The sequence below is a fragment of the Calonectris borealis genome, chromosome 5 (genome assembly GCF_964195595.1).
Source record: "Calonectris borealis chromosome 5, bCalBor7.hap1.2, whole genome shotgun sequence".
NCBI lineage: Eukaryota > Metazoa > Chordata > Aves > Procellariiformes > Procellariidae > Calonectris > Calonectris borealis.
Genome location: NC_134316.1, coordinates 3,258,798 through 3,274,564, shown reverse-complemented (window position 1 = coordinate 3,274,564; position 15,767 = coordinate 3,258,798). Strand labels below are relative to the sequence as shown.

The window sequence follows — 15,767 nt, the reverse complement described above, 5'->3', positions numbered from 1 at the left end:
GCTTACAAAAGAAACCGGCGCAGGAATTACAGTACAGGAATTATTTTGTTGTAGAAGTCGAAGTTTTTAATTTTTTTTTTTTTGAGGACAGCTCAAACATGATTTCACCCCTTCCCCACAGCGGCACAGCCTGTTCCTTGTCCCCGATGTCACCTGCTGGTGATGGAGCTGAGCAAAGGCAGGCACCGACCCATCCCACGGCCACTTTCGGTGCACCTCCACCAAGCTGAAGTCCCTCAGGCTGTTCCAGCTGTAGGTGAGCTCCACAGGTTACTGACACAGCTGATAACAGGCTCAAGCACTTTCAGTTACACTTCTCAGGGCAGAATATCTGCTACCTAAGGTTCACAACTGAAGTTCCACAACATAAAGAGTTCCAAAAAAACAAACTACAAACAAGCAGAGAGTAGTGGTGCTTTAACATCTGAAGGTTTACGACAGTTTACCAACTCTGACAATGTACAATTTCCAAATCCCATTTCTCTGACCTTAAGCATTTGTGGCAAAATGTTAAGCAGTTAGTTTCCTAAGGCTGTAGACTAAACCAGGACTGCTCACCCATCACAGCAATCTTCAGCCTAGACTAAAGCAACATGCCTCTTCAACAGTCGTGGCGTGCCTCAGTATTTCCTGCGCAGCCACTGAAGTCCCCAGGTCCCTGACTAGGGACTCCGTAACAAGTATTTCCACACACGCACACCCCGTCCTCTCGCTTGGGGCTGGCCCTCACACGTACTTCAAGGTGGACAAACCCAGAACTAATTTTAGCTTAAGCACAGGATACATCTCCACTTGCATTAAATACATTTATTGCAAACATCTTTACACAAAAATAGGTTCTCTCTAGGCCATTCACATGCAACTTAAAGGCAAGAAGCAACTACCTACAACTATAGGGATATTTAACCTATACAAGTTTAATGTTTGCCACACTTGGTAAAATTATTACATCTTCTTAGAACTGCTCGTCCATGCACAGCTCGTTCAGGGATGCCTGCAGCGGGCTCAGGAGCCCGAGGTGTTGTTGCTTCCAAACCGCTGATTGACGCTGTGCAGCAAGTGCTTGGGGAGGCAATTCCAGGAACTGGCCAGCATCTCCTTAAAGCAAATGACTGCTTCGAGACACAGCCTTGGGGAGAGGGAACACGGCCGGCGTTAGCACGGTTTTGAGCAAGGGCTGCAAGGTAAGCTCATTCTTTACAGCCATTTAGCGAGGGCTTGTTCTCATAGTCAGTGCCAAATGCGTGCTTCTGACAGGAATGTCGCTCTATCCTCTCATAATTGGCTGCTGTTTTTTTAGCATTCTTTAGGGGAAAAATGTTTTCAAGTATTTTAGGAACATAAGAAACAGGTCTGGCGGTAACCCTGCACTAGTCTTAGATGGAGACACGACAGTTTAACGTTGAAGTCTTGCTTTCTTACCTGACAAGAGATCTTGGTTGTAGAGAAAACACAAGTATTTCGTTACTGTGAGCCTGGGGGGGAGGAGAGAGGGAGAGAGAGCAGCAGTTTGGTTATGTGGAGTCACATCATTACAGCAGGAGCCAAACCAGCCAAGGCTCACGCGAACGGCCCATGGAAAGAACGCAAATGGCACGGCTCTGGGGGCTGGAGAGGCTGACGGTGGGGAGCAGAGTGGACTTCACATAAATCACAAAGGCAGCAGACAAGCTGAATGCAGAATTGCTCTCCAAAGCTTACAATGGGGAAGTTATGGGCCCTCAGGGAACTGCAGGTGAATCAGGAAACAGATCTAGTGCCACCCCCTACAAACAGCTGGAGGGGAACGGGCGCGCGAAGTGGCCAGGCTCACACGCTCTCCCTGCGCAGCAGCTCCTGTTGCTGTCAGACAGGGGACCGGGCTAGTGGAGCCCTGGAGGGCTGGACGCTGCAGTCAGCGTGGGTGCGTAAGGGGGGCCCTGTGCGCCCCGTGTCCCAGCTCTGACCCTGGCCCACACCTGTGCTCGGGGAGGGGGGAGAAAAGGACCATCACCTGGCAGAACTTCCAAGTCTTCAGGGATCTGCACTGAGGAACTTCAGGCACAGGGACTGTATCAGGCTCAGCAGTCCATGTTTTTTGCGTTTGTTTTTGGTTTTGTTTTTTTTAAATGGTTATGCCTGCTCCTTGAATGCACATACAACGTATTATCTGCCAGAGCTGAGCTGCTGGTGCATAAAGAAGTGTTGCCCCGCTCTGGTTTGCCACTCGCTCGTTCCAGCTGACACCCACTGGTCCTTACACTAGAAGGTGCTTCCTCCCGGTCACCCTTTCCAGCCCACTGGTGTTTTTACAGACCTTGGGACACCCCCGCCCCGGCTGAAGAGCCCCTCTCTGCTCAGCCTGTTCTCACCAGGCATCACAGGGAAGAAATTACTTTGGGGGGGGCTCCCTGAAAACACCCCCCTGAGCAGCACAGGGCAAAGCTAAAGAAGTAGTTGGGAGAGAACAGGCTCCAAGCGAAACACATGCGTGAGGGAAAGTAAGCCATAGTTAGTTTAAGACTTATTTCATAGTCATGAATAATGACCTCGTTTCCAGAAAAGCAGCAAAACATTTCCCCTTCAAGGTTTGTTTATGCACCTTTGTCAGTCCTCATGCAATCACGCTGCCGACTACAAGCGTTTCACACTTGCTGGAGTAGTAAGACACCACGGCTCCTGCGGGAAGAGCCGGGCTGCACAGGAAAGGAAAGCTCGAAATAAACTTACAGCTTTAGAATGGGCAAGTAAGTTGTTGGCACAGCCCCCAAAGACGATCACCTCTCCCTCTTCGCTTGCACAAGCGGTATGCCACAACCTAGAAACAGAAGTCAGCACTGCATTAAACCAAAAAACACCCCACCCAATAATGCATGTTTAGGATTTGTATTTGAAGTTAACACATGCAAGTTTGCCCTTCCACCAGTACGCTGTAGACGTGACTAATTCAACAGTAGTTTATGTTCAGAGAAAGAAAACTGGTCAGCAAACCATGGGCTGTGTAAGGAGTGCTGGTTCGAGCAGGGCTGCGGAGCGGCGGGGCTCAGCGGCACGCTGCCTGCAAGTGCAGGCTTGTGCGAAACCACCGTCCTGTCGCTTCTGGAGGACGGCTGCAGTGATCTGCTTGCACAAACGTTATTGTCATGGCCCTCTTGAGTCAAAAGACTGAACGAACACAGCCAGTCAGATTTCGTACTGCTCTCCTAAGACTTGGGGAAACACCTCATCTCACTCGGGCGTTCAGCAACAACAGGTCACTGTCCTGCTGCTCCAAAGGGGGGAAAACCGGGTGGGGGCAGCGGCTCAGCCTTGTGAAAACAGACCCCCCCTCCTCCCCACCAGCAGCAAGCGCAGGGCCAAAGGGGGCAGGCCAGGAAGCATCGCTGCTTTAACTCGTTTAACCTCGGATCAGAACACTTCCCCAAACAAGATGGATCGCAGTAACTCACGTGACACGAGTGTTTTCAATGCCATATACATGCATCACAGTAGTTTTGATGCTTTTAAATTGCAGGTCATCATCTCTAATTTACTCAGCAGGAAGACAAAAATACCCGGGGTGTGCACAGGATTAGCCACCAGCGAGGATGCTCAAAGCAGTGACAGCTGCCTGTGTCCAGTTTGCTGGCAGAGCAAGAACACGCAGGTTCCAGTTAGCTCTTGTGCTGGCACTCGCAGCTCAGGCACCTCTGCAGCCAGGAGATCAAAGCCTAAACCCCCGTGTTTCCTGCTGTTTCACAAACATTGAGCTGTACGATACCGCCAGCGCCAGTCCTACAGCGGTATTCAAATTGCATTTTGCGTGCACATTCAATACACCTGCATTCCTGGCATAGAAGCTAGCATCTGTATCGTTAAGAAAAATGAGCACTGTAAAGAGGAACGCGTGTCCTCTCTCTGACAGCCAACATGAAAAGCTTCCTCACTCTTTTTAGTAGGTTTCCAGGGAAGTGTCTACCATACCTTGGTTTTTCAGAATAGTTATGCTCAAACTGTATCCACTCGTTCTTGCTGATACAATAAATCCAAGCATCACCTGAAAACAAGCAAAACCCCAAATACAAACAGTATTGTTAGTTCTTTCACGTTTGCTGCAATACACATGTACTCTGGTGTAACACAGTCCATTTTTGTTCTTAAATAAATCAAGTTTTTTAGGAAAAACTCTATGAAACTTTGGGCTGGCTATTTGAAAACAGGCGGAAGGGAAAGACGGAGAACTCTAACGCTCTTACGAATTGCAATTTGCATTAGATATATTTTTAGAGCAGATTAATTTCTATAAATAATAGTGTCTCCACATACTCGGTGACTCCTACTCTGTGAAATTAGCTGTGGACCATAAGGAGTTAGATCACAAGTGCATGGAAGGAATTTAGGAAGAATGTAAGGTGACTAGGCAGTAACTCAAGCTTCTGTGCACAACTGTTTAAGAACACAAAGACAACACAAAATCCTTTTGGAATGACTTACTTAATGGCTGCTTGTCAGTGGTGAATCCTCCAAAGAGAAAGAGGTGATCTGAGGAAATTGGTGTTAAAGAATGCCACGATCGGCCGACTGGGCAAATGCCTTGCGCGATTCTGTGTTTCAATAAAAGCACCATAAATTACACATGTGCTACAATAAAATACTGCTGGTCTCTTCTGCTCTGATTATTTTTCAGTATTTGAAGGATGCAGCTTCATACTGCACATAGCTCATGACCCAACAGCAAGTTTAGTTTCTTTAAGAATTTTACTCGTATCAATACTTAAAGAAGCCAGACAGCAAGAGATCGGGAGGATGAGTTCTACCTGAGTTTGTTTACTTGCTGGAGTTTACCAAGTTTCACTAGAATGATTAGACGTGAATAAAAATGGCACCTTCCTATTGCTTTACAAACAAAGGAACTCAAGTTTTAGTACCTACATTTCATTCCACTCCCACGTATCCAAATTCAGATAGTAAAGATCGTTCATTCTGGACTCCTACAATAAAGCAGACCATGGTTGAAATACTCCGTTTAGGTTTCAGTAACACATCGTTAAACTGGGCTGGGGCTTACTCTGTATCTGCCACCAAACACGTAGCCTCTGTTCCCAACTGTAGCACAGGCGTGAGCTGCTCGCGGTGACGGAGTTTTACCCTGGGAAAAGAAAATGTGACATAAGAAGGTAAGTTTGATACAATAACAAAAAGAAAGAAAATGTCATTTCACCAGAAACCTGCAGTAGATCAAGCGAAGAGGAGCTGGGCTGAAGGTGCCCGTCACGCACACGAAGCAGCACGGCTACGGCCGCCCCAGGCACCCTGGGAGGCGTGGGGCACGGCAGGGCAGGGGCCCGGCTCCTCTCAGCCCTCCCAGGAGAGCTCACCTGACACCGCACTCAAGGCAAAGCAAGGTCTCGCAGTTCCACAAATCACTCACCCGAGGAGATGAAAGGCTGAACTAAAGTCAGATTTAAGGCCAACAAGGAATAGAGAGTGAAAAAACATCCAGTAAGTCATTCTGTGTGCAGAAACTTGCTTTTTTTGATGGATGGAAGACCAGAAAACTCATTAAAAATGGGATTTTTTTTTCCCCTCTTTAAGTGTCAAGGTATAAATTTTGCTCTTAGAAGAGGGTTCAGACAGTGACGGAAGACCTCAGACTGTAAATGAGACAGTGACAATAAATCATTAAACAGTATTTTTCTTGAGTCACTTCTGAAATATTTGAGATTTGTATTAGTAAGACAAAGCAATTCTTTGGTAATCTGAATAAGGATTATCTCAAATACTTATCTCAAATTTAATTTCCTCCAATTCTGTGGCAATATCACTCCAGTTGCCTGTTCCTGAATACTTCTGGGACACTTCAAATGGTGTATATTTGCCATTACAGAATGTTCTGTTTTGTTTTGACCACAATTCAGCACCCAAGTGAAATGTACCAAACCATCACACTATGGTGAGGATGACAGGAAACCATACATTTCGTTTTCCTGAGCTCCCCATGAGCACAATGCCACTGAAGCATGAAAGAAAGCAAGTCAACAGGAAAAAAGATGAAGAGAGAAAACAGATCAAAATAAAAAGCAAGTTTCCCATTTTGGGGGAGGAGAGAGGATGGTTTAAATTCAGTTTAAATGGCCTCAAGAATGCTACTGAATAGGCAGCAGGTAATTTTTATTTTGAGGGGATGTTTCCAAGGCTAGTTCTACCAACAGTGTTTCAAACCTCTCTCGTAACAGTCCTTCCCCTAGAAGCATGTTGTAGGTAAGGCTGCAAACGCACGCTAATGACACCTCACGGAGTCCATATATAGGAGAGAAATTAACAGTCCCAGTTCGCTGGCAAGAGAGCAAGGTGCGGGGAATTAAGACAGCTCGCTCAGGAAGCGCGAGAAGGGAGGAGAGCCCTGGTCACACAGTCCTAAGCTTTAGCTCCTGGCCAGGTTTCCTCCCCTGGTTGGATCAGACAGGCTGCATGTCCCAGGAGAGGAGCCAGAACAGCAGGAACCAGCAGTGCTTCCCGCCCGCCACAGCTACAGCGAGCGGCCCGTGATTCATCCCACGGAGAAAACAAACTTAGCAAACACCAGTGAGAGAAGATCAGCTCCACACGGTCCATTTGTGGAGTCCCAGCCTCATGACCCTGCAAGGCATTTCTCACGTCCTCCTGCTAGCTAGCACTAGGTACTTCAGAGAGCTCTTCCATCTTTTCTAACTCCTGGCATTTAGGGACTGGTTTACATCCCGAAGAAGGCAGGATCACAGAGCACCTGACACCTAAGCACTTGCCAGTTAAAGACTGGTGACAAGGCTGCAGGGTGGAGCAGGAAAGTAGAAAAATGTATTTTGGGTGAATTTCCGTGCTTCTTGCTTGCAAACAGTTAACCACATCTTCTAAAATAACACCAGGGAGGTACAGACTAGAGATACAGCCCAGGAGATACAACAGGTTAAGACAGCTTCACGCTGCAAGTTACCCAAGCACACAGCCAGGCACTCAGAACATCTGCGGCCCAAAGCCACTGCTGCTGGGACAGGCCACGAGTAACCCCGCACAGCGGCCGTTTTATCAGCCCCCTCTTCTAACTTGACACAAATTAAAGCAGTGAACCCAGGCCTAACAGAGTCATCCTTATTTTCACAGGATGCTACAAGAGATATGGCACACAGTGCACATATTTCTTAAGAGCTGTAACTTAAAATAACTGACATAAGACTAATAATTACCGTAGTTATAGGCTGGCTCCAAGTAAAAGTTTCAGTGTCCAGAACATGCACGTGGTCGTTCCACCCTCTAGGAAGACCTGAATTCTTTAAAAATATTCAATAAGCAACAATTTTTAATAAGCACTAATTAAATATTGAAGTTTAAACAGAAATTACTTCCAGGTTTACTTACCCAAAAAGAGGTTTCATCAAATTCAAAAGTTCCCCGTTGTTTCCCTTCAGGAAAATAACCATAGCCTCCAAAAAATATTAGCCTGAAACAAAATGTACATCAAGATCTGTTAGAAATGCTAGCACATCTGTTGCCACAAATTAAAGTTCTGTAAAGGCTGTGCTCAAACAGAAGACAGGAGAACCAGGGAAGCTCCTTTGGCTTCATTACTTCCAATATGTCTACAGTGCAAGTTTGCCAGGTGCGGAGCCCTGTTTCTTGCCTAATCGACCCTACCACCCACATTAAATCCCTCTGTAGCTATTTCCCAGGCCTCAGGCTTCCAAGCCTTGCTCCGGTTCCAAATGTGCGAGCCTACCAGGCCTGCTGCCTGGTCGCTGCGCTTCAGCCTTTGTTATCAGAGCTCCCACACAGCGGCCACAGGTGTTTATTCCTGCAGTCTCCTGTCTCCACCCTTTCCAAGCCCTCTGCCCGTTTTCCCTGAGCCCGAAATGTTCACAGACACTCCTGTAAGCAGCGAAGGGAAAGCATTACAGCTTGGGCACGGTCACTGTGGAGCTGTGCGCTAGGCAAGGCAGGGCAGGAGGAGACCAAGGGACACTACGTGCCACAGACCCTCTACCAATGAAGCGGCCTGGAAAGTTTTTGGTTTTGGGGGAGGAAGGCATTTTCCTTTGTACTTGCTGCATTTTGTTTCAAAGCCTGAAGAACAGTTACTATGAGCAGTCACTCATCTGTTTTTACTGTTCTTTTTGGTTTTTAAAATGTAATTTACCTTTAAGTTTTATGTTTGGATTTTAGGATATATTAGAAACCAATGGCATGGTTTTGCCAGAAATTCTTATTGAATTATGAAGTAACAGAAAACAATCTACACCACCTAACTAAACAACCACAACTCCAGTCTTGCACAGATTCACATCTAAACTGATCACATCAAGTATCATAACCGTAAGCTTTCTCTCCACGTCAAGAATCTGAAAACTGGCACCACAGGCAATTTCCTCTCTTTCATGAGTCTCTGCAGCAAATCCCACAGCAAATACCGTAACAGTGAGCTTTCTCTCCACGTAATGGACAAAGCAGCACAGCCATCTGTAGCGTTATACACCAAAATCACCATACACGGTTCAAAAGGACATACTGCACCCCAGATTTCCTCTGCCTCAGTAGAGCCAGAGGCGATACAGTCAAGACCAGTTGTGCTAACAGGCAGAAGATGGCTGTTCTGTCCAGGTAAGGTTTTGTAGGCAACAGCTTAAACCCCTACCCTGATATGACAAGACAGTAAGAGCCTGTAACCCTTGCCAGCTGTGACCAAAGAAGAACGAGAGGCCCTGATCGTCACCTCGCACCAGACCTCCTCAGCGCCTGGCATCACGTACCCCAACACCACTGCCTATACCGGGCACCTGGCCTGCAGAGAGAGCCCTGCTCTGCAGGGATCGGCCCTTCCAGCTTCTCCTGCAAGGGGACAATTCCGGCCCTGTGAGCTGTCACCTGTGCCAGAGCATTTTGGAGTTCTGTTCTCTGGAAGCCAGGAACCCTCTGAGAAACCAGCCCTGGGTAGATGCTCCAAGAAGAGACCCAAAAGCCCCTGACCTTCCCTGAGATAATTCATTTCCATCCCCAGCCTCCTGAGCAGCTGGGATACAGCAAGCCTGTGGAAGCAGGAAACCACCTACCTACAAGAGGGGCTTTCCTCAGCCTATTCTCCAGTGCCAGAAGGCTGGAACAATCTCACCACACAGCTCCCTGCTTAGGGGACTAGCACTACACTAACTGAACGGGGGAGGAGGGGGCAAGGCAACAACGTTTTGCACGTCAGCTCATCTGGCTCCAACACCTTCTCCTTGTCTTCCTCATCTTTTCCAAGGTTTGCAATGCCAAAAGGCCTTCTGGCATCTCTGGGACGCTATCCCAACATTTTAAATCAGATAACATTAACCACAGTTCATCTAACACATTCCTTGTTTTGTGCAACCAGCACAAAACACACCGAATTAAGCATGTGCATCGCTGAAAAAGCCACATGCAATTTTAAGATTAAAATGGCTTCCTGCTCTTCCACTATCAAAGAAACGCAAGCTGTCCCACAAGACGTGACCAAAAGACTGCATTTTGCGTGACACAGGGAATCCTAGAACAGGCTTCTGTGAAGCAATTCTATGCAATTGCCAAGAGGAATGACGCTGATACAAGAAACCACGATGCAGTGTCTTTAAAGTGATGTATTGAGAACGCACCGTGGAAGATTTGTCTGTAATGAGCCTACATTTTGGATTGTGACTCACACAGATACTTTGCAGCTTACATATACCCAAATTGGGAGTGAGATTTTTTGCTTATCAACCGTTGAAGGACAGAACAATTCTAAAAGGCTGGCTGGGGAGGGGAAGAAATCCAACATCTTCCTGAAGCACATATGTGCTGCAGACAAGAAGTCCTTCTGCAGCTCTTGTTCAAACAAAAAGACACAACAATGACACGGCTAAGAGTGATTAAAAGCAAACACACGCGCAAGGACAGCTGTGCTGACTTCGTTGCTGGAGCCTTACTTGTTTTTGTAAACCCAAACGCCAAGTTTGTCCTTTGATGAAGGGGGTACCCCCTGACACTCTACTCTGACCCACTGCAGCACTTTGTCCGTGGATCTGGAATTTAACATGTAGAACTGTAGAAAATAAAAAGATTTTTTTTACCCACACAGTTAGCTTAAAGCTTAAGTCTGACTGATGTTAAAATATTAACTTTTAATTAGCATGTATTGGTATAGAAATAAATTAAAAGTTCTTTTCCCAGCTGCGCAGAGCACTGACAATGTTTGGAACAAAATACGGATCCAAAGATCCTCATCTTGTTGCAGACTCAAGCCCCAAACACTTTTTTACAAAAGTAACAGGACTATGGATATTGGGTTGTACCATCCAAAAACTGACATGGGATACAATGAAGGTGTGTACAAAGTAGCAATCATCTTACAATAAAAAAAAAAAAAAGTTAAAAAAAAAAAAGTGTTTTTTTACGATATCATCCCTTCTCTGTGTGTCACATCATTTTACGTGGAGAAAAATAGCTGATACACATATATAAACTAACTGAAATGTAAGAATACCACAGCAGGAAGGAAGCAAGTCATACTTTACAAACGTAGTTTGTTTCAGACTATTTGCAATCATTGCATCAAGCTACTTTCAGTTTGTATTTAAGAGCGAGGCCAAAAAAACTGTTTAATTTAAATCACACTTGCAGAACCTCAGAAAATATTATCAGAGACTCCAGAGAAGAATAACATTTCAAACAACTACAGAGCAGTTATAAATCACCTCCTGATATTATTTCAGTGAACTCTGGAAACTCCCATCTTTCAAAAGAAGCAGACTCAAAAGCACCAACGCAATACAATTTATAGGGTGAATTGCTCAAGAACAACTGCAACCAAAACAAGTAATAGGTCATGGTGTTTCTTCAGTGGTGTAAAGCTACCAGAGTACAATCATCATGTGAAATGATGCAGAGCTGAAGGCTGACCCGTTTTACAAATGTCACATTATCTGACCTGTTGCAGAGAAATTAATACACTGAACCGGTAAAAGTCAGCCAGCTAATCACCTGCAAGGAAAAAAAATCCAAGCGGCAAGCACTGTATTTTGTTATTCAAAACCTCTCAGGCAAGCACAAAAAGAACACGGCTTCAATTAGTTCACATCTGGGGAAGCCGCTGACAGGATGAGAAAGCTGGTTATCTGCTTCCAAGAACTAGAGAAACAGCCAGTAGATGAAAATACTATGCTGCAGAAGCCACGGAGGACACAGTGACTTGATACACGTTCAGCATCCCCAGTTATTAACATTTAAGCTCTGCAGCAAGATCCAACTTGCCCAGTCATTCAGAAGAAAAAGCTTCCTTGATTTGTTAAGATTATACATTTCTTGCTTTGGAGGGATTTTAATTAACTGAAAAGGCCACTTCTTGTTTATAAAAAATGGGAACAAAAGCTAATGAGGGGAAGCTTATTAGGGGAAGCTCCTATTTGTGAGGAGGGGTTTACCTTTAAATTACTGACCTTGTTTGTATTGCCACGTGCATGATGTCCTCCAAATAGGTACACCACCCTGTCTACACACACGGCACAACTTCCAGACATGGAAGGTGGAACATCTCCCTCTGTTTTACTCTTCTTCCTAGAAGCACAGTTCAAAATATTTCATCTGATAAAAATGAACAGTATGATTTTATCTGCAGTGGAATTTTATAACACTACCAGTATGTTTTTAATTACAATAGCTGATTGTGGACCACTCAGTTATGAGTTCTTCACACCCTTGCAGGTTTAACAATTTACAGCACTAACCTGGTATGACGGAAGGGGGTGGGGAAAAGACAATTTAATTAATACATGTTTTGTGGGGGAGGAATCCCGTCTGCCCAGTCCAGGAGTTTGGTATGCCCTTCACGTTCAAAATCCCAGAAAGATCCTCAGGCAAAGAGGATGCACGTGTCTAAACTGAAGGTTTCTATTTTGCTACTGGATTTTTAATGTTTGTAAACATTACAACCACAAAGATGAGCTTCCTGCCCATGTCCAAGGCTCTCCCGAACCACAATGAGGACTGGAAGCACTGCTGAAACTGCACTTTCTGCAAAGCGCTGAGGGGACTTGGCTTCGCAGCTAGCTGCGGAGTTGGAGCACTGCATTCCCTTCTCTTGCACTATCAGGCACGCGGGTTTCGCACAACTTCCAGGCTCCCAATGATCTAAGATGACACAGTCGTTTCTTTGGCTGCATCAACATTTAAGAACAACTTCGTAAAAGCACAACAAATAAAAAACTCAGTACGGGTTCCATCACCAATGTACCACTGTAATCAAAAGTGGTACAAATACAATTTTCAGGTGCTGTATCCTATACCAGGCATCCCAAAACACTTCACACTGTTGATCACATGCTCCTGTCCAAGCTGCCTGTCCAAGCTGCCTTTTCTACTTCACCCTGTGAAAACATATTTGTTGTTTTCACAGAAAAAAAAAATTGCAAATATTTTACACGTTTATGCAACAGTTTGATAGGTGGGAACAGAGAGATCAGGGAATTCTCTCTCTGTTCACAGACCCTCAGCATGCTTTCTATACCAATTTAAGAATTTACCTTTTTTTCCCCCCCAAAAAACAACAATTAAGTTAATTATTTACTGTACCATCTTCCAGTCTCCATGTTGTAGATCCATATTTCATCTCTAGGCAGATAGAAGTCATAAAATCCCCTAACTTGGGCATTCTGCAGAACAGGTCAGGAAAGAAAAAGCAACATTAGAAGGATGCTTGACATACTGAATTACAGACTCCTGTGAATGTTTACACCCCCTCAAAAATCTAATCACGGAACAGAAAACAGCAGGAGCAGCGCTTGCTGCAATCCTGTGCCTCTCACCTGCACAGCAGCCCTCGGAGTGCAGGTATTAGCCTATTTTAGCTTCTGCTGGGGACCAGACAAGCTCCCAGCAGAGCCACAGACTGGGGTAAATGGAAGTTAAACCTCCTTTTCATAGCTCAAGCAGGATATCTAAAGTGCATAAATGAGCCAAAATTTCCTTTTTAGTTCCCCCATCCCCCATGACACCACCAGAACAATACACCAAAGCTTTCTCTTGAGCTACCAATTTATTTACCAAGTTCACTGACAATTTATCTTCATTCCTGTCAAAATTGTAAAAGGACTTGGTTCTGCTTGCGGTACACGCACACCTCAGCGCGATAAATAATCAACCCATGATCATCAACATGCAATATATAGTTGTGCTGATAATGCTGGAAATAGAAGCACCGTTTTGCACAGTGTGCACTTCAAATCAGACAGTATTTCCTTCTCTTCCAACAGACACGTGAGTTAACAAAGGCAGACAACACCCTGCATCCCACAAAAGTTATCTGTTTGCCAAGATCTGCATTTAACACTCATGATTTATTTCAATATTTCAAAACTCTTAAATGTCATATTCTACTTCGATAACTGGAGCTTTTCTTTTCTGGAGGAGGGATAATTTTCCAGAGTCACTCCCAAACTAGTGGGACGTAATTACCAGCACCACGGGTGGCAGAAGGCTTACTTAACAAGGAGAACAGCGTACCTTATAGCCTCCCCAGACATACATGCAGCGTCCATCAGTGACTGCCACGTGCCCGCTGCGCTCAGCAGGGCTGTCATTCTCCAGCTGCTCAAAGCTGTCCTCAGCTGGAGCTGGGAGCTCTTCGTCTGCCTGCAGGTCTTCGTTATCATCGGCCATTTCGATACAGTACTACGTGCACAGAATAATACATAGTATGGAGCTTTGAGAACCATCAGGAGAAACCACCGGAGGAAAAAAACAGAGAAACTACACACTGTTGTTTCTTTCACAATGATGTTTCAGCGGAAGAAGTTATGCCATCAGTCAAGAAAGTTTCAGATGGGGATTCCTCAGTTGTGTGTAATTTCTAATCGTTTCAGTTGTCAATTTAAGCCAAGGTCTCTATCTTTTTTAAAAAAATCACACTTATCTATAAATGCGTTAATTGATGACCAAAAAAACAACCCACAACGGACTAAATTTGAAAGCTTTGCCTACAGTATGGTTTTCACAAAAGTGAGAACTCTTGCAGCTTTTCAGGCAAAGTCCCTTTGGGCTTCCTAAGCCAAGCCTCCCACACACAAACCTCCCCACAGCTGTTAAATGCGAGACATGTTACCTATGCTAAAAAAAAAAAACAAACCACAAAACAAAGCCCTTGCCCCAGATCACGCTGGCATGCAGAATGCGTGCGTCCTGGAAAGATGACAGTTACGCGCAACCAGCCTACGGCTCCCGAGCACTGTGCAGCTTAGGGGTAAGAGCAGCCTCCACGCCAGGGCTTTGGTACGCGAGGAGCCCCAGGGCCACGCTGTCACTGGGGTCACTGGTAATTCAAAGCCCCAGCAGTGGGAGGAATCAAGCCAGGAGGAGACGCTGAAGTCAGCGCTGCCAGGTCACCCGGGAAGCTGTCTGTACGCTCTGCCTCAGCCTGGAATGGAGCAGGGGGACCCCTGAAAAGCCAAAATCGCCTTCCACTTGGGAGCCACTCAGCTTAACAAACCCTGCATTCACCCAAAATCCTCGACACCTACACCACTCCTGACAGATTTTGGTTTAATTTGAATCGCTCCAATGATGGAGACACTACACCACCCTCGGTAGATTATTTTTGAGCTTTAATTGCGCTTTGAATTAGAAAGCCTTACTCACACCTCAATGAAATCTGTCTGCTTCAAGTTAACCAGATTTTTACTGACCTCTCCCCACCGATCAGCATTTTTAAATTTTTTTTTTAACAATCTCAGACACACTGGACAATTTCTGTCCCCCTTCAGCAATTTTTTAGTCCCGTACTAAAACACTCCTCACAAGCCACTGCAATTCCCAAGCCCTCTGTGGCTCTGCCTTGGCTGCCCACATCCCTCACGACACCGCGACTGGCCAGATGTGGTCTCCTCCCGTGTTGAGGCAGGCCCGATAAATTTTATCTGTCGGGACATACCCATAACGCACCTGAGCGGCAGCCGCACTGTGCAGAGCAACGCGCCATCACCGCACTGACCAGACCCGTTAACAACCCCCGCTTTCTGTCAAGGTTTGATCCCTCCCCGCACCCCACAGCACGCAGCCCCCTCACCGCCCGCTCCCCCCCGGCTCAGCCCCCCGCGCCGCCTCGGCCCCCGGACCCGCGCTCCACACACCCCCGGCGCCCTGCCGGGCCGCCTCCCCTCCGATCCCCGAGGTCCAGTCCCGCCCCCAGGGCCCGGGTCCTACCGCGGCGGCGGCGGCGGGGGGGTGCGGGCCGGACGGCGCTGCCGCCCCCTCCTCCCTGCCTCACCTCAGCGGGCCGCGCAGCGTCAACATCCGCCGCGGGCGGCCGCTTCCGGCAGCGCCGCGCAGGCGCCGTCCCGCCCCGCCGCTGGCCGGGGAGGGGGGGGCCGGTGCCGCCGCGGCGGAGCGGGGCTGGCCGCTCCGGTGGCTTACCGGAGTCACCCTGGCACGGGGGTCTGGCGCGGAGCCGAGCCGCAACCCCTCACCTGCAGGGACGGCACGGCCTGGGAGCGAGGCGTGTCTGCGGGACGGGACTGCCAGTCCGGGAGGGAAAATGGCGGCGCTGCGGCCCGTTACCTGGACCTCCCCCCCCGGCCGAAGGACCAGCGGAGAGTTGGGGTATTTCTTTGTCAGGAGAACACCATGGTAACCGAGAGAGCACAACTTCCCACTTAAAAAAAAAGCCACCAAACTAATACCAAATGCTTAAGTTTAGCACATACAAAAATATGGCTCTGCTACAATGCCCAGTCACAGAACTTCCCTTTATGATACAAATTTGCTCCAAAAAATGCCTTTCCGTGATTAAATAA

At 46.7% G+C, this 15,767-nt stretch overlaps 1 protein-coding gene across 2 annotated transcripts; it reads right to left on the bottom strand.

Moving 5' to 3' along the window:
* Positions 1 to 63: 63 nt before the first annotated feature.
* On the bottom strand, positions 64 to 15,304 carry KLHDC2 (kelch domain containing 2). 2 transcript variants are annotated; one of them, XM_075150722.1, is made up of 14 exons: positions 15,242 to 15,304; positions 13,483 to 13,650; positions 12,553 to 12,632; positions 11,421 to 11,538; positions 9,912 to 10,027; positions 7,354 to 7,435; positions 7,182 to 7,265; positions 5,027 to 5,107; positions 4,891 to 4,949; positions 4,453 to 4,562; positions 3,943 to 4,015; positions 2,710 to 2,797; positions 1,423 to 1,475; positions 64 to 1,129 (listed from the first exon to the last, which is right to left on the bottom strand). In XM_075150722.1, exons 2-14 carry the CDS (start codon positions 13,636 to 13,638, stop codon positions 1,006 to 1,008), a joined length of 1,224 nt encoding a protein of 407 aa, XP_075006823.1. In that variant the 5' UTR covers positions 13,639 to 13,650; positions 15,242 to 15,304; the 3' UTR covers positions 64 to 1,005. The 2 variants fall into 2 exon arrangements, with proteins under 2 accessions (XP_075006823.1, XP_075006824.1); XM_075150723.1 differs by lacking the exon at positions 15,242 to 15,304 and adding an exon at positions 15,105 to 15,187.
* Between the last annotated feature and the right edge of the window lie 463 nt (positions 15,305 to 15,767).

Bases quoted from the DNA above. Each gene is read 5' to 3' on its own strand.
- KLHDC2 (XM_075150722.1), bottom strand. From the start codon at position 13,638: ATGGCCGATGATAACGAAGACCTGCAGGCAGACGAAGAGCTCCCAGCT. The intron at 12,633-13,482 runs GTACGCTGTTCT...CCTGTTCTGCAG, and splicing joins ATGTCTGGGGAGGCTATAAG to AATGCCCAAGTTAGGGGATT. The intron at 7,266-7,353 runs GTAAGTAAACCT...ATATTTTTAAAG, and splicing joins TTGATGAAACCTCTTTTTGG to AATTCAGGTCTTCCTAGAGG.